This window comes from Rutilus rutilus (assembly GCF_951802725.1).
Source record: "Rutilus rutilus genome assembly, chromosome: 11".
NCBI lineage: Eukaryota > Metazoa > Chordata > Actinopteri > Cypriniformes > Leuciscidae > Rutilus > Rutilus rutilus.
The window spans coordinates 7418040-7445738 of record NC_140216.1 but is presented as its reverse complement, the minus strand read 5'-3'; the positions used below and the strand labels follow the sequence as shown (position 1 = coordinate 7445738).

Genomic DNA, 27699 nt, shown 5'->3' with positions numbered 1-27699 from the left:
TTATATTAATAGTAATAACTGCAATATAATAATAATCATCATTTATTTATTTATGTTTGTTTGTTCATGTATTCTCAAATGATTGAATGGAGCACTTTTTTTAGAAGTCATGTGTCACAATTAATTCCACTTTCTCCAGTAGATGGGTACGAGGAGTGCAACATTTTTCTTGATATTAACAGTCTCAATAACGCAGTGACCAAAGAAAGCTGAGCTGATCCGTGTACCATAGTACAGCTCCTTTACATCATATCTGAAATGGTAAAAAAAAAAAAAAGAGAGAATAACTTAACACAAAACCGTCATTAAATGAATAGGGATAAATCACTGAGGCTTTCAGACAAAAGGCATGGTGAATATGGTCTCGCAGCTGAGAGCGATAATGCTCAAGACTACATAGAAGCAAGCAGGATTTGTTGAAGGAGTGAAGCTTTTTGTCAAAAAGGAAGTCCCTGCAGAAGTGGAGTAGCTGATAATACCAGCCCGCTGGATGACGATAGCGCACAGAACAAAAGGAAGACTGATAATTAAAAAATGAAGAGGACAACAAAAGCAATCAGCCATGTCTTCTCATGAACAACTTATTCTCTATTATGATGCCTTCTGGGGATCCCTCCATCTGAGGCAGAAACACAGTGTCTAGACTCCGAGCTAATGTTTGTCTGTGAGCGGGGGATTCAGCCCGGTGCGGTTCCACATGCTGCATTTCCCTGCAGAGTTATATCTGTTTTCCCTCATTCTTTAGTTCCAAGTTCATTTTCCAGCACTCGTCATTAGGCACCACGGTTGACATAAATAGAATGGACATCTTTGAGTAGCAAGAGGATCTTTAACCGTAGCTCCGGGGAATACGGTACTGAGGCATTAAAGACTCGGCTCCTCCTGAACTTCAGGATGTTACTTCGTTTCGGATGATTAGACATATCACACTGTTAACCAAATGTCATTATAGGGGTCCCATTTCCTTTTGTTTCTTCAACATCCTAACACTCTCACTAGCTTATTTAATTTGTCCACTTTATGTCATTTATTGTGTTTAATTGCATTTAGGCTGTAAATTAGATTTTTAACATGTCAGTAAATAAATGACACGGTCTGTTGTCTTGCTAAGACGCATTTGCATAGCATAGTTAGCATGATATGTAACCTAAATAAACAATTAAATAACATCATAACGTTCAGTCAGATGTGCCAAAAATAAATAATAAAATCAAATGTGAATGAAGAAAAAAGTTGAAATATTTAATAATATTAAGCTAATACCCAAAAAGCTAAACATTAGCAAAGGTTTGGCATCGGTAAAGAATCCCAAAAGTTCTCCTAAAGTCCCATTGGTGACAGCAATATAGCAGTAGCATCTGAAATTGCAAACTGCTGGCTATAGTAGGTACTATATTTGGTGTGAAACTTACATTGCAACCATTAAAAAAGTATGCTCTATATAATATGATTGTGTGTAGTATGAATGAAATTTGGACATCTGCCATGTTATCAATGTCATGTGACCTACAGCGTCAGTTGTGTCCATTCACCGCCATTCCAACGCATTCTCATCCTAGGGCGTCATATACTGACGCTTTTGACATTTCGTCTACATCGAACGCACATGGCACCCTTTAGCGTCAATATGACACGCACAGAGCTTTGTTCGGTTATGGGTAGGTTTAGGTCGGGGGTAGGGTTAGGGTTAGACCGCTAGGAGGCGCCTTCTGGCCCATATCTATCTGCGTCTCATATTGACGCTAAAGGGTGCCATGTGCGTTGGATGTAGACGTAATGTCAAAAGCGTCAGTATATGACGCCTTGGGATGAGATCGGGCTGGCCATTCACAACTCCTCTCCTGTGGACTCGTGGGACAGTAAAGTGTCCATCAAATGCGCACTTCAGAATCTTGGTGGAATTAGTATGTCATCCGGGTAGTTTTTGCCAACTATTCAGACACACCGCTCTGTTGGCATACTGTTTTTCACATACTATATAAGTAGGGAAATATTAGATTTCGGATGCAGCAAGTGTGTTCAACAGAATTTACCAATGTTCAGACATACTCGTAAATCCCTCGCCAAACAGCTAATTGCATGCGGTACCATCTCAACCTCACTTCATCGACTGATCTAGAAGTTTAATTGTCAACAAACAAATCAATGTTAAGACAGCACCACAGAGCCACTGTGTTTACACTCATCCTCCAAATGGCTTATTTATACACAGTATAGTTGTCTCCTTACATCAAAACTGGTGCATTTTAACACCAATATATATGTATGTATACACTTCACTTTCAAATATTCATTATGCATCATCAAATGCTAAATGATGTCAAACTCTAGCTAACCGTGATGCTAAAGGCTTTAACAGCTGCCGGGGTCTGTCCACACTGGGAGAGTGTTTGGCTCGGGCACCAAACCAGCTGCAGCGAAATCAAAAGCTCATTGTCAGGTACATTTCATACGGCCCCAGTTCTGCCTCAATCTCACAGCTAACCTCACGTCTTCTCCGGGTGCTATTGTGTCAGAACGAAAATAGAATGTCATTACGGTTGTAAAGAGCAAAAAACAGCAATGTTCCATCTTCATCTGTGCCCCGCTCTCCAGCCGTGACAGTGTGAAGCAGAACTGTCCTTTACACACAGGATGAAATAGCGCACTGGGCGGCGGAGAAAAAGCAGGGGGCACTGATAGAGCCGCTCCAACCCCATTCCATTTGCCCTCCATCTCTTGCTCCCCTTCTCTCCCAACTGAGTTATGGTGATGAGGGGAGAGATTTGTTAAGCCATTTATTTGAACCTAGATAAAGAAAATCTGGCAAGCGAATAAGAAAATGGCCTTGAACTCGACGCCAAAGTCATGACACAGAGCGCCGCAGTTTTGTCTCTCCCGTGGTAGCCACTCAATGTAGTTTTCTTTATCTTCCATTCTCCTTTAATATAATCGCCAATGTTTCATTTTTTATGAGTCTAGATATCTAGATATTGCACATCATTTCTCAATATGTGTATCCTTTTCCTTGCAACCTACAGTTATTAGCAGGCCCACATAGAAACAGTGCACTCAGAAAGCTACCTAAAATTAATAAAGCTGTCCCACTGTGTGTTGGCTTATTGAATATTTCAGTTAATCTGCTATTGCTTTCAGATTCCAGTAAGAGCAGCTCCATATACCCTACAGTTTAAAAGTTTGGGGTAAGTAAGATTCAACCTAAAAAAAAAAGAATAATAATAGAAAATAAAAGTGTCAGTAAATACATTTATAATGGTATTTAATGAATTAAAATTTCAAATAAATTCTGAAAACATGAATTACGGTTTCCAGAAAAAATATTGGGTAGCACCACTGTTTTCAACATTGATAATAATAGTTTATTGAGCACAAAATCAGCATATTAAAATTATTTCTAAAGGATCATGTGACACTGAAGACTGGAGTAATGGGTACTAAAAAAAATCAGCTTTGCCATTACAATAATTAAATGTATTTTTAAAATAAATAGAAAACAGTTATTTTAAATTATATTTAAAAAAGTCTATTTTGACTGTATTTTAAATCAAATAAATGCGGCCTGGGTCTGCATAGGAGACTTCTTTCAGAAAAATAAAATAAAAAATACCAACCCCAAACTTTTAAGCGGTAAAGCACAAGTTTAAATCAGATTTCCCCACCAAATTAGCGCAGAAAAGGTGCACAAAAGTCTCTGTGGATTCTGTCTGGCCATACATATTATTTCATTGCAAATGAACTTTTCTAATATTGCAAGCGTGAAGCTATGTTTGGGCAGTGTGCTGCGAGTTCATACGAACACACTTTCGGAAGCATTCACCTTGGAAGGGTCAGAAGCTGTGATGATCCAGGTACAGTTGGCATTGTTGTCATATTGTACTGGGAAATTTGGGGAGGTGATGATGCCACTTGGGCCCCAGAGCTGACCACCACACATAGGAGCTGAAAGAAAAGAGACAAAGCATGTTGAAGCAAATCGTGCAGTTTGACTCTTCACAGAGTGAAAGAAAATCTCATCTATGAAAGATTTGAGGCTTTCGAGGGGAAAAGAAAGGAGCCAATATCAGCACCAATCACAGTAACAGTTCTCTTAACAATAGAATAGAAAGAATGTTATTGCATTATACTGAAAGTCACTGATTATTCAAACATGGTATAAAACCAGCTACAAGAAAAGTATCTACGGAAGAATTATTTTTGGGATTAATTTGTTAAATATGTTCAGATGTAACATATTTTGGTACAGATGTGTTCCTCTCGGTCAGATACAAACACAATATGTACTGTAATGTTAAATGTTTATAATAATTTAGACTTCAAAGTGGTTTTCAGCTCCATCTTATGAAAAGTCATAATCATCAGATAGAACATTTAGACTGAAAAGAATGATAATTTCTATGTAATCACACATGTATTGTCTGCAGTTAGTGATCAGCGTTATTTTAGTTGTTATTATAGGTTTTGTTATTTAGAATTTTTATATTTTTAGTTTTCATGTTAATTTTGGTTCAATAAATATTTTCAAAGCTATTTAAGTTTTTTTTATTTTTTTCAGTTAATAATTTTAATGTTTCAACCTAAAATTATTTCAGTTTATTGTAAAGGTAACATTTCTAATTTAGTTTAGTTTAAGTTTTTCAACTAATATTTATATTTTATTTCAGCTGTATTTCAATGTTTTTAATAGTATTAGTTTTAGTTAACAATAATACACTTGCCAAGTAAAAAAGCACATTTCAATTCCACAACATCAGTCTGAAGTGTAAACCTAAAAAGAAAAGCAACAGGAGCGCAGACACTTTACTCACTACTCAGACCACAGAACGTACTCAATTTTTTTTTTTTTTTTTTTTTTTCAAGAAATCACTTTTCAAACTATACCCCACTTTCAAAGGTTGTGATTGGCTTGTGGGCCTCCAGGCTGATGAAATGTAACAAAACCTTAAATTATAAAAAAAAAAAAAAAAAAAAGCACACGTATGAAGGCTTACCCCTCAGCTGCAGTCAATATTTTGAACTTGATTATTGTTAAAGTTACCAGAAATAATCTATCTTGGGTTGTTGGTTTTGATTGGACTGGCATGCGAACTGAATGATCAGTGACCTTACCAATGACTTTGTGACTTGTCTATGAGTTAAAAGTCTTTTGCGACACTCTCGTGGCCTCCAGGAGGACTTTAAATGCCTCCTTGAATGAAGGCACTCGATGTCTAATGAGAAAGAAGGGCACAGCCAGTGTGTTTGCACTAAATTAATGTTTCTGGAGGTCTGGGACCAGCTGGAGCTTTTAATGAGCTATGTCTGAGGTGAGCTCCTCAGGGCCTCCCCTAACACACACATACACACACACACAAGTTTCCTCAAACACTTTAAGGTGGGCTGACATTAAAGAACAAATGTCTTTGGAAAGTTAATTAACATCAGGGCCGGTCAACCCCAATTTTCACCTTCACAACAGAATGTGTGTTGTCTCTGTAACACTCTGGACAAAATAATACAAAAATAAATAAAAGAGAGAAATGTCCTGGTTATGTTTGTTTTAGGTTTGTACATAAACTTCCTGCAACATTCTGGGAATGTTGAATAGTGGCCATTACAGCAATAACCATTACTTCAAATTCTAAGTTGTCATTAGATTGTCACATACAAAGTTTCTGCAAAGTTCTGGAAATGTTACTTTATGGTTATACAAATAAAACGTACAATGGAAATTCTGGGACGTGGTCGGAATCATGCTATTAGTAGAAGATATCTATTAGCAGGGGCTCAGCTGTGAGACAGTCCAGATGCATTTAAGTTGTAAGGGCAGAACTGCAAAAAGATAATCATTTCAAGTTCCCCTTGTTCAGGCTGAATTCGATCAGATTAGATTCAGGCCAACAGTTCCAAAACCCTAGGTTTCTCAATGCACATTTCAAGAGTTGCAGATGTAAAGCCTATGGCAGACCATAATGAGGGAATGAAACTTAGGGGAGTTTACTTTGATTTCTGAAAATGGCAGGGATTCATTCCAAAGAGCTACTTTAAGCCACTGGAACTACAATCAACATTAAACAGCTGCTAAGACTTCAGTTTTATACAAATACAACTCATTTGTCATGATGCGGTATATTTCAGATTCTATTAAGGTCTGAAGCTTGATTTTATTTCTAAATATCCAATAAAATGCAACAGAAACGCAACATATTTCTCATGATATGTGGTGTATTTCAGGTTCTATTATGGTTTAAAGCTTGATTTTATTTCTAAATATTCAATAAAAAATATTTAGTTACTTTTTTATAGATCTCTTGTGTGAGTCCTAGATCCTTTTAAATACTGCAAATAATGAAAAAATCCTTTCTACCCATACAGAGAGAGAGAAAACCTCAAGGACACACTATTATTATTGAGCGTGTTATGCTTGTATTTATGTATTTAACGACAATGATTTATGAATGCTTTTTCTGTGGCGCCATTACTAATTATTCCTATGATTCAGATTTTCCTGAAGCATGCAATTAAAATGGGCCGCTTTTGAATAATGGCCTGGCATTTAGAGTGTTAAATCAATGAAACAAGACAAATAATCATTCTCTACATTAGTTGTGAAAAGGAGCAAGTGATGAAAAAAACTGGTTCCGGGGAGCAATAGCTAAATATCAACCCTTTTCACATGAGTAATGGGGCTGATAAGGGAACTTGGTCCATCTGGTGATTCCGACAGTTTCCCAATTCCAGGTCCATTTTCCCCTCTTGCCACAAGCTCACAGTGATGTGCCAAAAACTGATCGTTAAATAATCAAAAACAAAGGCAACTGGTGCAATTCATCACAAAGCTGTCCAACTAACTTTCTCCCGAAGATTGTCAAGCCTGAGGGGTCCACTGTGGCAAAGGCCATTGGTGGTGTTGGAGAAGGGATATGTAACTCTAATGAAAGACTAATAGTCCACAGCTGGCAGAGCAGCACAATAGAAATTAATCGATATGAAGGAGAAGGGAGCAGGTATAACCAAAGCTTTACGTGTGTGAGTGTGTTGGTGTAGATCTACAGTAAGAGAAGCTGTGCTAGCATCCTGTAGGACAGTCTGAATGTTTTGAATAATATATTAAATGATTACATCTCAATTAAATCATTTTTTATCCCAATATAAGTAGATACGTTAGCGCATACTAACAAAACATACATGCATTACATACTGTGCAGTGGGGTCCAAAAGTCTCTTTTTGTTAATTTAAAGATTTAAATATAATATAAAAGAAAAATAACATTTATAATAAAAATCAGTCTACACACACACCACTGTTCAAAAGTTTGGTGTCGTATTTTAAGTGTATCAAATACTTTCAATTATGGTGGTGGTTGAGGAGATTCCCCCTTCCATGTAAAGTGCTTTGAGTGCAGAGAAAATTACATTACATTTATGCGCTACATAAATGTAATGAATTATTATTATTATTTATTCCTGTGATGGCAAAGCTGAATTTTCAGCATCATTACCCCAGTCTTCGGTATCACATGTTCCTTCATAAATTATTCTAATATGATGACATGGTGCTTTACTGCATATAAGTCTTTACTGTCACATTTTATCAATTGAATGCATCCTTGGTGAATAAAAGCATTCCTTTCTTAAAAAATAAAATAAAAATACTGACCCCAAATGTTTGAACACTTATTGCTGTAAGTGTGCTTATATAGTATATCAATAATATAATAATAATTTTTAAAAATTAAATTATAATAAAATATATATTTTGGAATAAGTTTTGGACCCCGTTGAGTTTTGGACCACATTGTATATTTTCTGGCCTCGGCGAGGGTGTATGATGTTGTGAGACCCGAAACACCCAATGAACCCAGGATACATCACTGATGATGTGTCTGAGTTGCACCAGAGGTGTATTTGAAGAACTATATTTTCTTAAGGTACCATACCACTGACAGGCTTTAACTGCATGTAGTTAAGATGCATGGGGTTGGTACCAGAGAACTAAATGGCAGACTCGCACTTCAATTTACGGGCTAAGGCAAAGGTGGCAGCATGGTGGACAGCATCTCTCTGGGGATGTGACAGCTGCAGCAGGAATCAAGTCCTGGGGGCTGTCCTAGCCAATCAAAGTCAGAAATTAAGTAAGGCTCAATAAAGTAATTAATCGGAGCCTGGTGAGGCTAAATAAGCTGATTAGTGGCTGAGCGATACCATCTCTTCCTCCTTAGGAAATCTGCTTTAGAGATCTGTTGTCATCCTCTCCATTTCCTCTCTCTCATCTCTCGCTTTTTTCCCTCATTGTCCTCTTTCATTGTCAGGTCATTAATCAAGGCTCTTTAACTGCAGAGATACACTGAGATTTCAAACAATTTTGCTATTTATTAAACAAATGGCCTTAAATCTGCTGTGATAAATATGTTTGGTGTTAGTATGACATGAGACATTATTAGAGCACATGGATAAGATAAATTTACATTTGTTCAGTTAGAACAGAGGTTCTAGTTTGTTCTGATATGGTAGTGGGCATTTGGAAATAAGCAATGATAAATGTAAGTAATAAAATGCAGCTTACCATACAATCATGCATGCAGTTTTTATACAAAATAAAAAGGCTTACAACCTTTTAAAAGGGAGGAGAAAAAGTGTGTGCACGAGTGTATGTGTGTGTAAACCCAACATTTCACTTGGTACAAGGCAGCCAAATCAGTGCCAACATCAAACTGTGAGAACATTAATTTAAATAAAAAAAAAAAAAAAAAAATATATATATATATATATATATATATATATATATATATATATATATATATATATTTTTTTTTTTTTTCTACTTTTGAACAACAAACTATTTTGGCTTATGTAATAAAAAAAAAAAAAAATAGCAGATGCTTTCAAAAAGCGGCATACCTCTACAGATGGGCCGGTCATCACTCCATCCAACGTAACTGTCCGTCACTCGCAGGCAGGTGATGCTTTTAGACCCCTGAAGCTCGTATCCTTCATCACAAGAAAAGTGCACAGTAGCACCCCGCCTGCAAGAAGAAACGGATTATTATTTTGCAAGAATAACAACCCATACATGTATAAATGATACATTATGGACATTCTGTACAGTCAGATGGCCATTATGGCAAAATAAATTCCAACAGGGTAATCAGGCCCCTGATGTGGATGTTTATTTTGTGATAATGACTGGCCGCCACATTATCCTACTTATTACACAGCTACTAAGCAAATAAATAAATAAATAAATGGACAAGAAATATTGATATGAGTTGAAATGATTGTATTTTGTGAGAAAGAAAGTGACTGCAGAGTCCTACGAAAGACATAAAACTAGCACAGGAGATTGGTGGCCAGGGATAAAGATCAATTATGCAGTTTATCAGTCATTGTACAATTTTTTTTGGCTGCAGAATGGTGCAAATGATGGTGCAAACAACTAGTAAGGTTTTTCTAGTCGACCAGTAGTCGTTCATTTAAGCAATTATACATTATACGTATCATATGTTTATGATAATAATTTAATAATTTAAAGTTATGCTGGGTGGCATCAAAAATGGTTGAGAACGAATATTATATCTAACATTGCAACAATTGTTCTACATTACAGAGAAATGCTATACCATAATAATAAGCTTTACAAATATAGCGCTAAAGCACACGCATGAAACTTGTCACAGCAACACTAGCAAAAGTAATGATTATGAACATGATGGAAAAAAAAAACTGAAAGGAGACTGTCTGAACATTTTAATAATGTATTAATAAACTAGTCAATGTCGGCGGTAAAGCTGAAGTTGACGATGCTGAGTCTCATCTCCACAGTGTAGAGGATGTGGGAAATGCACGTTAAGATGAACACGTCGGTGTACTAATTTAGCTTTAGCAAGAACACTTGGATATGTGCCTAATATTAGCACACATTTATCTAGGTTCAAATTATTGTTAGAGCTAGCAGCCATGTAAAGTGGATAACCTTAAGCTACTACTTACATGTTTTAAATGATAAGCCATGTTTGATGTCTATTAATGAAAAGCAAACGTTTGGATTTCCTGCCCGACATAATTACCACATAGACCAGCTGTGTTAAGGATCTGTCCGTCAGACTGCATCACTTCGCCAATTCCTGTGGAGGTAATTTTTTCTTCGACTAACCGACTAATTAACATTTGGTTCCGTTGAATAACATTTACTCTACTATTAGGAGGCAATCCTATTACATATATGACCCTAATAACTCTTAGCCTGGGTTTCCCCATGCTCCCTTGCGCGCAGCGCAATTTTATTCACGCTGCTAGGCAGCCTGGACACCATGAACCAGATTTTCCCCTCAAAAAGGGAACCAATCACAGAACGGGGAGGGACCAGCAAGACGATGACGACGTCTATGCGACACACCGAAGCAGTTTGTTTATATCTATGGATCCAACATGGCAGCAGACGCGAAGTTACCAGCCTTAGATAGAGTTCTAAGTAGTTTAGTCGCTGAACGCCATCGTGTACACATAAATCTCGGACCCATCGTCTTCTTCCTCGTCGAATTTCTGTCGCTCTACATACGTCATCTGGTATAATTGAAACGATTGGCTATGAGCTACGTACAGGCGCATTTGATAGACATTCGTAGCGCCCAATAAACGGCTCTGGGCATTCGTAAACCACGCCTCAAATACGAGAAAATGAACATGTGGTTCCCAGACCACGTCTCAATGAGACGAGGTCTGACGTTAGCCAGGCTAAATAACTCTAATAAGCCTTGTAAGTCTACAACTTAACCTTTGACAAAGAAAGAGAGGAGAACAATATCATTGATCGTTTCCCTGGATTCTTTTCCAACTGCGCAAAGTGCTGATGTCAGATGACTCGAGCCCTTCCCAGCAACTCCCAACCTCTCACATGTGAGCTGTTCTCTGTTCATGGCTAAATCAAATAGCATGTCAGCATAAATACCCCCTCTCTCCACCCGGCAGCAGTGGTCCTGTCTGATCTTGGTAATGGACAGCCTTTAGGAAACTGTGATGTGCGCATCCAGATGCATCGCTGTGCCACTTCCATTACCTAGCCGCTGATGAACGGGTTCTCAGGTAGCCGGAGCTAAGAACATTCCAGTAAAAAAGTTTCGATTGTCTTTCACTTCCCCGCTGCGATTGCCCTGAGAGCTAGTGAGTGTAAAACGGATTGTCCCCATTTGTCTGTGTTAGAATCCTCTAGGGCGCTGCCATTCACCCTGCGGGGGGACGCTGACAGCCTAACTTGCACCGCAGGCCTCTCTGTAGCAGCACTGTGCCTGGAAATGACACGGCTATAGCTCTGTCCCCACTCAATTAAATAGGTCCGGACCTCTGTCTCATTTTCAATCTCATTGCCTCTCTGTTCTCTTTTTCGATCATAAACGATGGTTCACATTTCACTTCGTTACTCTTTCAGGTCATTCCTACGGTTTTCAAGTCCCCTTCATTTATGTCTTAATATATTAAATGAAACAAACTCACAATGTTTCAAGATGGACATCATATAGCTTGTTTTCTGCCATCAGAGTCAATAAAGTTTAAATAATTGTACTACTTTGGTTAAGACAAACGTTGTCATTTTGCCATTTCCCAACGCCTCACATATTCCAGGTGCTTTTCTTTATCTCTAAAATGTTGTCTTGGAAATATTGTTTTAATTTAATTAATGTATATATTTTTTTTCCTCTGACCTCAATATCAATCAGTTAAAAGGGATAGTCCATTCAAAAATGAAAATTATGTCATCCATTTACCCATTCCAAACCTGCATGTCTTTCTTTCTTCTGAGGAACATAAAAGAAGATATTTTGAAGAATGTTGGTAAGCAAACCGTTTTGGTTCCCATTGACTTCCATTGTATTTTTTGTCCATACAATGGAAGTGAATGGGAATCGAAGCTTTTTGGTTACCAACATATCTTCTTTAAGTTCCACAGAAGAAAGTCAGTCATACAGGTTTGGAATAGCATGACAGTGAATACATGATTATCACATTTTCATTTTTGGATGGACTATTCCTTTACATTTTTTTGCAATATCCCTTCAACTAAACCCAAATTGTTAATGACATCATCCTCAAGAAAGTTACAATTATATTTTAGTGGGAAAACAACAGCACAAATATCAGTACATGCTAGCAAATGTTTTTATTTTATTTTTTAAACGTTCTGTATTTTATAGATAGATAGATAGATAGATATTACCTTTTATATAAATACAACATAGCCATATTAATGTTTTAATACATTAAGTACTGAAAAACATTCCTCTTTTTCTTTACATCTCCATCTCTCACTCTTTCTTCTCTCTCTCCCTCTCTATCTCTTTCTTCCCCTCTTGCTGTGACCTTTGGGAACCCACAACCCATGTTTATGCTGATCAAATATCCTCCCTGAGCTCCGAGAATTAAAAGGCCAATGAGAAATTAAACAGGCGCCCACCTCCTGCATCTCTTGCTATTCATCATCCTGGCATTACAAACACTAAATTAACTGCACACCTCTTTCCTCTCTCCTCTGTCCTCTCAGTGGACTATTTTAATAAGTAATCCATAAACTCATTTCTCACCTGAAATCAGAGCCTTTTCTTTTGCCCCTCTCTGGGATTCCTGGATCTGGACACATGTTGTGTCCTTGAGCGACCCCCATCTGAGATACTGCAAAAGACAAGGTAGAAAAAAAGTTGGTTAAATAGTAGGGAAGGATAAGGTACAATGTCCCCCTCCACCACCTTTAATTTTCTTTATGACCATGTATGTCATCAAACATCAACACATGCATAGAATGATTATGCTTTTTTATTAATTTTGACTCGTCATGTGAGTTTCTTTTTTTAGTACAGTGAAGTACTGATTGCATTTTATAGTGAAAGGTTCAAGTTAAACTCTTTGCCCCCAGTTACATGTTGCTGGTATTATAATTCATGGAGTTATTCTATGAATTAGAAGCATATTTCAAACATTTATATCATTTATCATAACCCAATTGAGGCAAACTGAGTATAATTATTCAATATGCATTCATAGTTTATTGGTTTTATAACATCCCTTTCAATTAAAAATATAGGCCTATGCATAACTCATATAATTATTAAGTGTAATTCAGATTTTAAGATATTTGAATGTTAGTTGATTTATCATTATTTAGCTAATCTTAAAATATCCATACATTTACATACAATATTTTATTTAGTATTTTAAACAAGATTATTTGTATACTAATGATTTTCTATGTATTCTAAAATATGACCTATAAGGCCCTTTTACAAAGTTTTGTTTTTAGGATCTACTAGAATAGGTTTTCATGCTTGAATGTAAAAAAAAAATATATATATATATATATATTGTAACATATTTTACATTGTTGCAGCACCTCTCTTCCCAGTCTGTCAGCGACACTCTGTTTAGTTAGGGTCTCTATGAAGCCCCTCCTTCTGAAAAGTGCAATGTGCACTGATTGGTCAGCTGGATCAGAATGTTGTGATTGGTCAACTGCTTCTAGCTTTTTTCGGAAATGTCACGCCCCTTAACATAACCGCGAGCTTCAACACACGCGTCTCAACCAGGCCTCGCCCCCTTTAATTTGCATATGCCTTGGTGGAAATTATTTAAATGAGGAGTACTGTGAAGTCTACGTTCCCGGAAGAAAACTCAAGACTACAATAGGCGTTTCAGGGAGTTCAGAAACAGTGCGCACTGATATAGAGAATAACTCCCTATGGAGTGGACTTTGTAACTTTGCGGACCTTTTTCATGCTCAAACTGCAACATTAACATATAAAAAAGCATAATAGGTCATCTTTAAAAAAAAAAGTACCAGGTAAGGGGTCATCCAACCCCAGTAGCAGAGCAAAATGCCCCTCTTTCACGATTTTCAGTGTTGTGCGATAATAACTAAATTAGCAAATTCTTCCATCTATGTCATAATATGGCTTTCCTGTTGCTCAAACAGTGAGTGTTGGCACTTGCAATGCCAAGGTCATGAGTTAGATTCCCAGGGAAAGCAAGAACTGATAAGAATGTAATGAAATGTAAGTCTATTTGGATAAAAGTGGCTGCCAAAATGCATAAATGTAAATAATATACTGAAAGAAACATCATCTTCCTGTACTTGCTTTATTTAAATGCACTTTTCTTACCCTACTATTTGTGTCGGTACAGAGAAAAAAGAACTGGCCAAATTTTGTTTAAAATGTAAGGTGCTCAACGTTTAAAATGTAAAATGCTCAACGTTAATATCTGGTTTACTAAACTGTTGCATAAAAGCGGTATCACACTTGCAATTGTGCAGTTGGTCTGAACATCAGCGTGAATTTACCTTGTAAAGAGAGCAAGGCCATCTGTAAATGTATTCTACTGTCTACAAAGCCCGCCCAGGAGGTTTATTGAATGAACAAAATAATAAATCAGTCCTCCCAAGAATGCCAAGATATTTTCAGACATCGTTATGTGAGTACAAAATTTTCCTTGGCATCACACAAGCTGAAGTCATCCAGCCCTGCAGGAAGTGGAAATGACACGCAGGGTCAAAGAGGTTGGCAGTAGCCTCGGCTGCTGCAATAGGTGTCTAGGAGGCTGGAGAAGATAGTGGAGGGAAAACCTGAAGTGACACATGTTGATTGGCCGAGGTGCGCCTGGGTGCCGGCCCTCATGCATATTGATGTGGGACAAAAGGCCAAGCTTGTCAGCGCTGCCGTTGAGACACTGCCGGCCACGGTGACGGTATTGAGATCCCAGATGACACCCTCAATGGGCACATGCTCACATGAGCAGGCTGACATTTTCTCACAATGATGCAGAGGTAATAGAAATGTAAATAAAGATGGCATAACAGAAGAAAGCAGGCTGAAGAAGACTCTCAGCACACATAGCAATTACCCCAGCCCTCGATAAGCCTTTTCTTTCTTTGTTTGCCAACAACGGAAACGGTGACTTATTTCCCCTCCCCTCTGGCCTAAGGGAGAAAAATATCTCCATTTGTTTCAAATTGACATAGCGTAGAATAAAGATAATGTTAATGTTCAAGGTTGTGTGCTCGAGCCGAGCGCGAGGATAAGCTGCAAGTGTGGTACTGCTTTCATCAATCCATGGATAACGGAACCAGCACATGCACACTGACGCAAAAACCCTTACAATTCATCTGGAAAAATGAAGAAAGCTTTGGCTTTAAATGATTATATATTGTAAGGTTTCAGAATTCAGATTTGTGTTTCCTTTCCGTTCATTCATGCTTCATATAAACAACATACAGTAAATAGGACACATTTCTGAATCAACATTCTTATGAAATATATAATTATATATTTTTGAAAGTCTCTCATGCTCAACAAGGCTGCATTTTTATCACAAATACAATATACAAATAATACTATTCTGAAATAATACTACAGTTTAAAATTGAGCCATTTATTCCTGTGATAGCAAATCTGAATTTTCAGTTCTAGTCTTCAGTATCACATGATGCGTGACAAAATTATTCTAACGTGTTTATTTGGTGCATTGGAGCATTTATTTCAAATAGAAATCATTTGTTTCATTATAATTGTCTTTACTGTCACTTTTGGTCAATTTAATATGTACAGTATATACTTTAAGATTAATGTTCTATATAGTTACACTTGAATACAATTATTCATAAATTGAGATTTGCCAAGATTTGCGATGCCAAGGTCATAGGTTCAAAACGCAAGTCGCTTTGGATAAAAGCATCAGCCAAGTGCATGAATGTAAACGCAATATTGATTTAGGAAAATGTCCTTCTTGTACATGAAGAGGTTAACTTACAAACTGATATCTTGCTGTGGTTGTCTTTACTTGGCAGCATCTTCACCCCTCTGGACTTCAGCTCTGTCATCTTCTTCACTGAAAGTCAAAAGCATTATAACATTTTTATTTGAGAGCAAGAAGGATAAGGAAAAGAGGAAAAAAAAACTTTAATCATAGGCCAGATGCTTGCTCAAATCATGAACCGCATTGTAATTGCAATTACAGTCTTTCAAAGAAACTGTCATACTTGTGCAAAAAAAGCCTATTGTGAGTGAACAAAGCTCAGCATGTTTGTTGAAAAAGAGACAAAATAATGCCAGCATGCATTCATACGCACAGCCACATGCAGTCATTGTTTTCTGTTACATTGTTTTAAAGATTCAGCATTTAAATGCTCTTGATAGAAAATCAACATTTGGGTAAGCATTTTGTAATGGAGAAGTTCATCAGCTATCAGCAATCAGCTGTTTTAGCGAAACCGAATAGTAAAAAAAATAGATTAAAATAGAGCATATTGATTCAATTACATTTGCAACTACCCGAAAGGTGAAGTGTCTCATTTCAGTTTTTTTTTTTTTTTTTCAACAGAATGGCAAAAATTAACAGTTTTTCCTGCTTACACGTTCTCGGATCATATTTGGTCTGTGCCACATGGGAGGAAAAAATTGGAATTGGGTCACTTGAACTATGTAATGTGAATGCGGCATTAGTGCCACTTTATGTCAAAACTAGGCTAAGTTATAATTTACGGACAGCTGATGCATCCGGCATAATAGCAGAATCCTGCAGAATATACACTCTGTGCTGTACAACGTAAAACAGATAAACTCACATAAATGTAAAACTGCCTTACATTTTTAAATCAAAGTAATGCAACCTGCAAAAAAAATCACACCAAATGTATAAATGATAGAAATTGTAAGAAATGAAATAGATGGACACACAGATGTCGTTAAAAGATAAGATCAAATGTTTTATTTGAGCTCTCTCTCTCTCTCTCTCTCAAATCATGTTAACCTGTCTCTCCACACCTAATATTTGACAGAGATTGAAAATGATTGTGATGAAGCTAAGTAGCTTGTTATGTGAGAGTGTCTTATTGGATGTTACTCATTGCAGAGCATTTCACTAAAGGTTGGAAAGAGGAAGGGAGGCAAAATAAAAGGAGAAAGGTCAGTGGGAAATCTAATTAAGAGCTTAGCTCTCTTTCTCTCTTCCTGGTACTCTAAAAGTATTTATTTATCAAACTCCAGTCCTGTAATCCCATCCCATCACTCTGATCTGCTTATGGAGGAGGTGAAATTCCTGCAGATTCCGTCTTTGGTTCCCGTAGCTGAGCTGACTAATCCCGTTCCTCTGCTCATCTCCTTTGAGTGGTGACCTTTGAACTTGAGAGTGTGATGAGAGTGCGCCAGTAGCACAGCTGATGTGTGTGTGTGTGTATCTCTGTGTGTGTGTCTATGTCAGGTGTTGAGGGTATTCATGACCTTTAAATGGCTTAATAACACTTAACCAAGATGATTCAAATAATTTGACTTTGAAATTTTTGAAATGACTAATTTAATTCTAACCGCAGACAGGGGAAAACTCAGCAGGGCACATGACGACTACAGATAGCAAACAGTTGCAGTGAATCTAAGGTGAATCTCTACACCTTTTAGGTTTTCTGCACCGGTTTGGGGGGGGGGTTGGGGTCTTTGAAATGGATAGTAATGGATGAAATGGATGGTAAAATATATTATTCTTATATAAAGTACACTACCGTTTGTACCATTTTTTTTTTTTTTTAAAGAAATTAATACTTTTTATCAGCATGGATGCATTAAATTTATCAAAATATATGTATTTCAAATAAATGCTGTTCTTTCGAACATTCATTAAAGAATCTTGGAAAATAAATGTATAAAAAATGTTTTCAACATTGATAATAATAAAAAATGTTTTTTGAACAGCAAATCAGCATATAAGATTGATTTATGAAGGATCATTTGACACTGAAGACTGGAGTAATTCTGCTTTACCATTACAGGAATAAATTACATTTTTAAATTTTCTTGTATTTTTGAGCAAATAAATGCAGCCTTGGTGAGCATAACAGATGTCTTTCAATCAGATTAGAACCTCTTATTTTCGCTTCAAGTTTCATTAAACTAAATGAAAAGTGCATATACCGGCCCCATATATTCAGTTTTTAAGCTTTTAAAAAAGGCCTTGACAGAACATGAGGGAACAAGGCTGAAAGAATTATTGGTATCAAAAAAAGTATTATGTTTTATAACAATAAAATGTGTACATTAATTCAAAACTCTATTAATCTGAAATTAAAATGAGGAAACACAAACTTGTGAAGAGAAGAATGAGTAGAATATGTTGTGAAAACAGCCCTGCATATATCTAACCTTTTGCTTTCTCTGTCTCTCCTCTTTTAGTTTGTTTCTCTCTTTTTCCAAATGTTTTTGACAGCTAGGACCCCTGAGCTGTTTCTCTGTCTTGTTACATAGACTTACACCAGTAAAGGCACCAGTCCCACGATAGCCCATCTCTTACCTTGATACTGAGCACTGAAGCCTCTCAGTTTGTGGTTTCCATCGGATGTGAAGTGGAGTCTCAGCCAGTTCTTGCTGCTGATGATGGGCGATGGCAGGTTTGGACCAGTAAACCTGTAATATGAAGAGAAGACGGGATTTATCGAGTGTAGTAAACTTCCTACTTACTTTCTCTGTGAAACACTGAAACACTTTAGCTTTATTTTTAGCTTTAATTTTTTATTTTAAATTGTAGAGGTTTCTCTTTCCCATGCAATTACAAAGAAGTCAGGCTCTCAAGCTTCAACGAAGATGCAGAAGCACCATAAAACTGGTCCGTGTGACTCATGCACTATATTCCAAGTATGATGAACAGACCAAGCTGTAGGTCCTTTTCCGAAGCTTGAAAGCTTTAGACCCCATTCATTATAAATCACATCTAGTGACCATCACAGTGTTCAGAACTTCTCCTTTTGTGTTTTTCAGAAGTCATATGGATTTGAAATCACAAATTATGACAGAATTTCATTCCTGAGTGAACTATAGATTAAACCAAAAGAAGAACATTTCAAGTACAAGCATCTTCACAATCACATGATCTGATAAAAAAGTATTATATGATGATAATAATAGTTTATATATATATATATATATATATATATATATATATACATATACACTCACCTAAAGGATTATTAGGAACACCTGTTCAATTTCTCATTAATGCAATTATCTAATCAACCAATCACATGGCAGTTGCTTCAATGCATTTAGGGGTGTGGTCCTGGTCAAGACAATCTCCTGAACTCCAAACTGAATGTCAGAATGGGAAAGAAAGGTGATTTAAGCAATTTTGAGCGTGGCATGGTTGTTGGTGCCAGACGGGCTGGTCTGAGTATTTCACAATCTGCTCAGTTACTGGGATTTTCACGCACAACCATTTCTAGGGTTTACAAAGAATGGTGTGAAAAGGGAAAAACATCCAGTATGCAGCAGTCCTGTGGGCGAAAATGCCTTGTTGATGATAGAGGTCAGAGGAGAATGGGCCGACTAATTCAAGCTGATAGAAGAGCAACTTTGACTGAAATAACCACTCGTTACAACCGAGGTATGCAGCAAAGCATTTGTGAAGCCACAACACACACAACCTTGAGGCGGATGGGCTACAACAGCAGAAGACCCCACCTGGTACCACTCATCTCCACTACAAATAGGAAAAAGAGGCTACAATTTGCACGAGCTCACCAAAATCGGACAGTTGAAGACTGGAAAAATGTTGCCTGGTCTGATGAGTCTCGATTTCTGTTGAGACATTCAGATGGTAGAGTCAGAATTTGGCGTAAACAGAATGAGAACATGGATCCATCATGCCTTGTTACCACTGTGCAGGCTGGTGGTGGTGGTGTAATGGTGTGGGGGATGTTTTCTTGGCACACTTTAGGCCCCTTAGTGCCAATTGGGCATCGTTTAAATGCCACGGCCTACCTGAGCATTGTTTCTGACCATGTCCATCCCTTTATGACCACCATGTACCCATCCTCTGATGGCTACTTCCAGCAGGATAATGCACCATGTCACAAAGCTCGAATCATTTCAAATTGGTTTCTTGAACATGACAATGAGTTCACTGTTCTAAAATGGCCCCCACAGTCACCAGATCTCAACCCAATAGAGCATCTTTGGGATGTGGTGGAACGGGAGCTTCGTGCCCTGGATGTGCATCCCACAAATCTCCATCAACTGAAAGATGCTTTCCTATCAATATGGGCCAACATTTCTAAAGAATGCTTTCAGCACCTTGTTGAATCAATGCCACGTAGAATTAAGGCAGTTCTGAAGGCGAAAGGGGGTCAAACACAGTATTAGTATGGTGTTCCTAATAATCCATTAGGTGAGTGTATATATATACACATACATACATCCTGCCTGCCCTAAGCTTAGATGTACCAGTGCTCAGGTCTTGGGACTATCAGAATTAGTGTTAATTATTTAGATAACACAGGCACAGTCGGACAGCTTCTTTATTTTAGTGAGCGTTAATCGCATAAGCTGAGAAGGAAACAGAAAGTTGTCTGACAGAAACGTAAGCTCATCCTTGTAGTATTTACCAAATGTCAGATTTGGCACAACAAGCCCTACAAACACAAAGAAAGACAGACCTAGAGAGGAAGAGAGAAAGAGAGAAAGAAACAGACGAGTGAGGAGGTATGAATAGTTTACAAGAGCTTAGTCCACGTTTCCTATTTATTGCACATCTGATGCAATGAAGTATTTTTAACTTCTTCTCCGGCTCAGACCAACCACCAGCCACCAGCGCTGAGAGAACGGGATAAAAATGGGTCTGAGTCACTAACACTTTAACTCTTTTTGCAAACGAAATCATTAACATTTAAATGACTGCATGCGATATGTGCGTCTGTTGCTTATGTCGTAATGGCTAAGTCACTTCTCATTCTGTGGAGGAGCCTTTGACAAGTGATTTTCTTCGCTTTTAATATATTTCACTTGCAAACCATCAAAGACACAAAACAATTATCTGGTATTAGTTGGCAAGGAAAACGAGACCCAAAGAGAAACATGCAGATCGTGATTAGACGTATAACAGTTTCCATTGAATTATCTACATTAACTAATAGACATCATGGCTCAATGTCATAGAAACATATGCTAGAAAAGTCATTTTGTGATGGTTACATATGTGGCACGTTACAGTCACTTAATGTGTCACTTGGGTTCCTTTTCATGACCAGTCTTGTTAGTAAAGCTAGAGCCACTGCTCGGAGTAACCCATGCATTGTAGTTCAGAGAGCTCTCATTGTTAAAAACAGTTCAAAAGACACATCATTTGTCAGCATTCATAACATAGTGAATGTTAACATAGGTAAATAAAGTAACGTCGGGCACGCCAGTGGGGATCAGTTGCGACAACAGGTTAACGTACATAAAAAAAAAGGTAGTTTGCTAAACATTCAGTCACTAAAATTACTCTAGAAAACATGTCAAAATGTTAAAAAAGCTTAAAATTCTGAACACAGGGCTCCAGACTGTGACCTTTTTTCCGCTGGTGTGACAAAATTTAGTTAGATGTCACACTGGTGCCACCACCACGTTGCCCAACTGATAAGAGCAGCCATTTCTGTTGCATAGAAAAAGGAAAGAAACCTCGCTATTCGTTTGAATTGCGCAGCGCGGACCTTTTATCAGCTCGGAGCAATAATAGATAGCACAGCGCAAGCTCAGAACAGGTTTACTCACGTGTCGATCGTTGATCACGCGACACCATTACTACACAGTGCTGGGAGACCCAGTCAGACCGTGTTTGGATTCGCCGCTGCATTAATAACATCGCAGCGAGATCTAGTGAGAAGCATTTAAATTCATCGCAGAATTCAGATAAACCATATCAGATTAAACAGCGCTGACGTGGAAACGAGTTATAGTTAAGTTATAGAAGGCTTTTTAATCCACAAATCACCAACAGTCACCATGGAATTAATGTATCAAATCTAACGGTTTAAAGATGTAGAAAAACTAAAACTTTGTGGCAAACAAACACTTTTATAAAAAAACAAAAAAACATGAAATTGCAACTACAACCAGAAGTTGACGGCAGAGAAGCTCTTGTTGACTTATTAGCCATTTCCACTCCCTAATATATGGAAGTAGGTGAAAAACAAAAACATTTCTTCAAATTGTGACTGAATTACACAGACAGCAAGTTAACCTTTTATAATCAACGAAGCTGTCGGTCAGATCTGTATGATATCTGTATGATAATTTAAGTAAATAAACATGTAATATTATTAGTAACTGCACTTATTAATGCAAAACAATAGTAACTGTATGATTTAATTTAACTTTATGATTAAAATCCACCCAGTGCAACCAAAATCAGGTGCTGACGCCACCATCTGTAGAACTTAGTGGCGCTGGTGCGACTGCTCTCAAAGGATAGTCTGGAGCCCTGGTACACAGTATCCTGCAATATTTAAATGAGGTTTTAACTTTGCAGTTTGCTGACTGATTCACATTTTATAATTATAGTAATTCCACCCTAAACCACTTTATTTACTCACAATAGCAAAGAGGCTGAAAGCCAAAAGAGCTTTTTCATCACTGATGAGCCAAATTGAGCCACATTGTGTTTCTTTTCAAGTACATCTCACTAGAAAATGCCATCCTTCTGACACCACAAGTATGTACTTTGCCTGTTTTTCATCCTCCCGCACAACAATAATAGTGGTCAAGGAAACACAGCGAGTCTAATCGTAGTGAATGAGTTCTCTCACAGTGTTGTAGCGAGAGTATATTCCTTCGAATGTCAGGCATGTGGACCTGTTGTAGTGTCAAAGCTTGAAGCCCAAGGGTGTAATCATAGAGAATGAAGGGTACCACAGCGCTACTGATGCACCGGTGCCTGTCATAATGCTGTGATGTTAAAACAGCAGGGACTCACATAGTCCTATTTTAACACACATTAGCGCAGTTGGGGCTCATTAACTGAAACAGGCCCGGTGCTCTCATGGGACGCAGGAACAAGACTGACAGAACATCTCCGTTAGGCATCTTGGGGATTGGCGAAATCGCTCTTGTAGGCCTGTTCAGCTCAACTATGCTGAAACTTCAAGAGCAGGACATAGTATCATTACTATTCTTGAATAGCCAACACTATACAATTAGAATGAACGAATGAATGAATGAATGAATGAATGAATGAATGAATGAATTAATATATTGCCAATGTTTGCAGATTATTTAGCTATGATCCTTGCAAACATGGGTATATGCAAAGGGTATATGCAAGGTTATATCACATTTTTTTTTACCTTTCTGTCCATGGATTTTGGGAAGTTTGTACACTATTTCTTTTAAGGGAAAAAAAAGACCCTTTATTTATTTATTTGTACTGGTTTGTACAAAACCTAAAATTTATATAATTATAATGAATAATTAGGGAATGTCAACGCATTAATTATATTATATTTTATTTATATTATATTCATTTAGTGAGTTAAAGTTCCAAAGTAAATGAACACAGGTCATTTTGACCCCTTTTATGAAGACCTAAAGTGATACAAAATGAATAATAATAAACATCTAAACCACAAAATATGCTGGTGAAAGGAGTAACACAATTCCTGACTAAACTTTGTGTCCCTAAAACTGTTCATGGTTAACCCGTGACACCCCCATGTAATGGTAAAACCATCTTCACAGTAACTGATGGGCATGAAGATGGTGAGAACAAGATTAATGCCTTCCACAGAATCAATCACCAACAGGTCCGCCTTTACTGAAATTAGTTTTCATCCTCTCAAGCACATTATTTATTTATTTATTACTATCCCCACATTCTCTAGCCCCTTTTTCCTTTGAGGCCTGCCAGAATAATGGAAGTGGCGTTGAATTCTGACTACTTGTCACATGACATTAGACTTGATTTACGATGGCAACCACCGGACATATTAAGTAAGTCTTGGTGCAGATTGCATCTTTTATTGCTCTATTGCCAGCTTTAGTTCTCGCACTGGAACAGGTGGAAAGACATGGGTCACAGCGAGCTTCTGTTTTCACACATTGGGATGGATTCACATCTTTCTATTACTTGTCTAGAATTCATTACTTTTCTCATTTACTCTCTTCACTTTCTGAGAGCAAGATCTTAAGATATTTTCCACGACGAAAATAGTTGTTTAGAGTTCTTTGACACTTTTGCTGTATGAAACTATCCTTTGTAAGACAGCTGTAAAAGCTTTGTTCAAATATTGAATACACTCTTCATTAACATCTTTTAAAATGAGTCTGTCGACTGATTCTTAGCCGAGGGTTTTCTCTACCACAGGAAAAGGATATTTCTAATAATTATGTCCAATTAAACCAAAGCCGAGAAAAAAAACATGTCAAAATGTTTAAATCTTGCCAGATTATACTAAAACAAACACAATTCTCACAAAGTAAAGCTCTACCGCAGATGTCGAGAAAAAGCTTGCAAGTATGGTGTGAAAAACAATTTGTATTATGAAATATTGCAGCAATGTGCCAAGTGCTAAAAATCACAACAATCAACTAACTGATCCTTGTAAGTTAATGATATATATATATAAGAAAAGGCGTGCGGATCATTCTGTTCTTATGAGAAAATAGCTAAAGCTTTTACAGAGTCGGAAGAACAGACTATTTTGATTATTCTCAGATTATTCCATCTACGAATTATTTAAAGACAAAAAAATTGTATGCAGACAGTTTGAAGTCTTTCATACTCATTAAATGGCTCTTTTTTTTTCTTTTTTTTTTACAATGTCATAAGACCACTTTATTAACATGTAAGCATTCACCATCAATAAATCATTAAATATTTTGATTGGCAGTGGACATTTCTTGAAAATGAGCCACTTTGTGACCTTTATCCCATTCCCCATTTCATATTCACACCGATTTAATGATCTTGCATGTGCCTGACTAGAGCTGAAAAACTCCAAGACAGACCTGGAAATCTCCCAGATCAATATGATGGATGAACTATATAGTTACCAGACAGGAAATACTATAGCAGTAACTTGAAAGTGCACTCATGTACATGAGTTTAAAGCCAGACCTGCACAATGAGATTAAGTGTATAATAGCGTTTACCAGACATACTTAACCCTGTAAGGCCCACTGTTGGAATATTACATCAATTTTAGCTCTACTAAAATAAACCTGCAGATATTTTTTTTTTTGTTTCCTCTCTCTCTGAAGACCACATTTACACAACTAATAGGCCATATTGTTCAGCCTTGCAATGCTATTTGATGGAAGATTTTATGAATAGGCCTATTTACCTGGCCATGAACTCACACAACCTGCGAACTTGACTTGAAGCACATCATCATGTTTTACTGGACTGGATACATTCAACATTCAAGTAACATGCTTAACTATTAGCATGATAAGTAGAGGACACAATAAACTAGCCAGACAGTATTGTGTGAATTCTGTGGAATGTGTGAATTCTTTTAAATGTTTAAGGATTATTGGGATATGGAAAATATCCAGTTTTTTTTGTTTTGTTTCAGAATGCCACCAGCCAGGAAAACCGTATTATCTACAAAGTGTATGATGTCATTGATGCCGTACAAAATAGGAACAGTGATTTTTAAATGGATTCTGATACAAGTGATGAAGAAGAATGTGAAGATGCCAGTGAACTGGAAAAGGAAAATAAACAAACCCAGTGACCGCCCATCTGATGATTAAGTGGACATAATCCAAAACACGCCAACACAATCAAGACATGAAAAAGGATTTTATCAGTCCTAACACTGATTTTTCAGGTCAAGATATCACCAATGATGCCGTCTCCCGTGAAACTCCCCTGGATTATTTCCAAAAATGTGTGTCAGAAGATATTAACAAAATAGAGGAACAACACACACTTTGCAGCAAGTGAAATGTCCGCCTCAGTTTCTCGGGGGACAAGAACTGCCTAAGGGACTATCATAATTGAATATGGCTATGAACAGCTAAATCATGTAAATGCCAAAGTTTTCATTTAGTTCAACAGGTTTTGTAAATACAATCTGAACATATTTTTTTATAATAAATTAGTATCCATAAAAATATGACTTGTCCAATTATTAATATTGTGTGATTATATAGGCTACTGTTATTGGTCTACATAAGCAGTACACAGCCGGCAAATTAACCCTTAGGCCCTGTTTACACGAGAACGCTCGCGGATGAAAACGTAAAAATATTTTATCAGAAGTGCCTTTCGTTTAGACGGCGACAGCGTTTTTGGGGCTTAAAAACGCAAAAAAGTGAAACCACCCTCCAGAGTGGAAATCTTAAAAACGCTCCACCGTCACGTTTCCGTCTAAACGGTAAAAACGCAAAAGTTTGCTGGACAGTGAAGGCACATTGCCACCTAGCCGCCTGGAGTGCATACTACATTGAATTTCACACACTTTTGCGTCACCATATGCACGCAGATTTCACCCCCCATAACGCTCGTCTAAACGCAGAATAAAAAGTGATCACTTTTGCGTTTTCTCTTCAGATCGTTTCCGTGTAAACGTAGCCTTAGATGTTCTCTACATTTGGTCAGACAAACAATGAGTGACATCACTCATGTATTATTACAATATCAAATATTGCATTACAACATTTCCCTAAAAACTTACTAAAATGTAAAAAAATGACAAACCCATTTATTTCATCATTAGAGACCTCCTACAACAACAACATGTAAAAGGTGGAAACATTTTTTTTTCTTCTATATTTGGGTCTTTGAGGGTTAATGATCGTAAGTGAAGCTACATAACCAGAACATGAGTACATAAGTAGAAAAGAAGATGATGGAGCCAGTCAATGATATAAAGCACTTCCCCCATTGTTTTCCTACACCCATAATCTTTTTAAAGAATCACTCTCATTCTCTTTCTTATGTCTATCCCACAATGCAGCAATTGAGATGTCCATTTGAGTTAAAAAGCAATTCAGGCTCAACTCAGCCCCATTAACGTATAGTGATTATCCGAGGGAATGGATCAGGATGGTGTAAGAAACAGAACAGGGGTGGTATCGAAAATGTCATTATAGATTAGAGCACTCATAAATATGCTATTAGGGCAAGCTGAAAAGAGCCTGGCAACCCCCGCATCACCTCGTCCCACTCTTTTATTTCCTTTCTTTTTAAGAGAAACAATTTGCACCTGGCAAAGAGGTCTGAAAGTCAAACACGGATTGATTTAAGATTCTTTAAGGGCATCATTGCAAGTTCAATACCCCCTTTCACCCTCGTCTTAGTATTAGATTTTGATCAGAAGTGCCACAAGAGTGCAGCTATAAATGAGTTCTTGATCCCCATCCAATGAACTTCCTAGATTAATCGAAAATTTCTATAACATTGGAGCGGGGAAGTCAAGTGCAAGGGCTTCTCACGGATATGGATTCAGCACTCAGTTTATCACTATCCAAATAAAGATCACCACAAAGGTTAATTGGTCCAAGTCTCTATGCCATTACATGGTAACAAAAAACAAAACAAAAAAAACAATAGGAGCTTACCTTCCTTAAACAAAGTCAGAGGTTTGGAAACCTAAGTCAAGTCCAAAGAAAAAAAAGATTGGATTTTGACAAGCCAAATGGCCTAATAACAGTAATTCCCTTCTAGCTGGTCAAACAGAGGGGTTAAAAATGTGGTGCGAGACGTGATTAACTTCCTTTATGTTCGATCTCTCCGCTCGCCATTCATGTTTGATTGCAGACTTCAGTGGTAGAGGTTGATTTTGGGATCTGTGGTGTTGCACAGCGCCTGTCTCACACACAGTGGCGGCTTAATTGCAGATACTTAAGCAGATCAATCACTCCGCTGCTTTATATTCTGCTCAGGCCCGGTGGCTGAGCATGGGTCAGGGTGACTTTAAAGCTCCAAAGTTCCAGTATT

General features: G+C 37.4%; 1 protein-coding gene across 1 annotated transcript in view; it reads right to left on the bottom strand.

Moving 5' to 3' along the window:
* Positions 1-27699, bottom strand: part of csmd2 (CUB and Sushi multiple domains 2) — a 296611-nt gene that overhangs the window by 121560 nt on the left and 147352 nt on the right. The window contains exons 6-10 of the mRNA XM_084424679.1: positions 18295-18407; positions 15766-15843; positions 12552-12639; positions 8878-9002; positions 3818-3939 (exon numbers count right to left, since the gene is read on the bottom strand). Of these exons, the coding sequence (XP_084280805.1) occupies positions 3818-3939; positions 8878-9002; positions 12552-12639; positions 15766-15843; positions 18295-18407 (526 nt within the window). The remainder of the gene's footprint in view (positions 1-3817; positions 3940-8877; positions 9003-12551; positions 12640-15765; positions 15844-18294; positions 18408-27699) is intronic.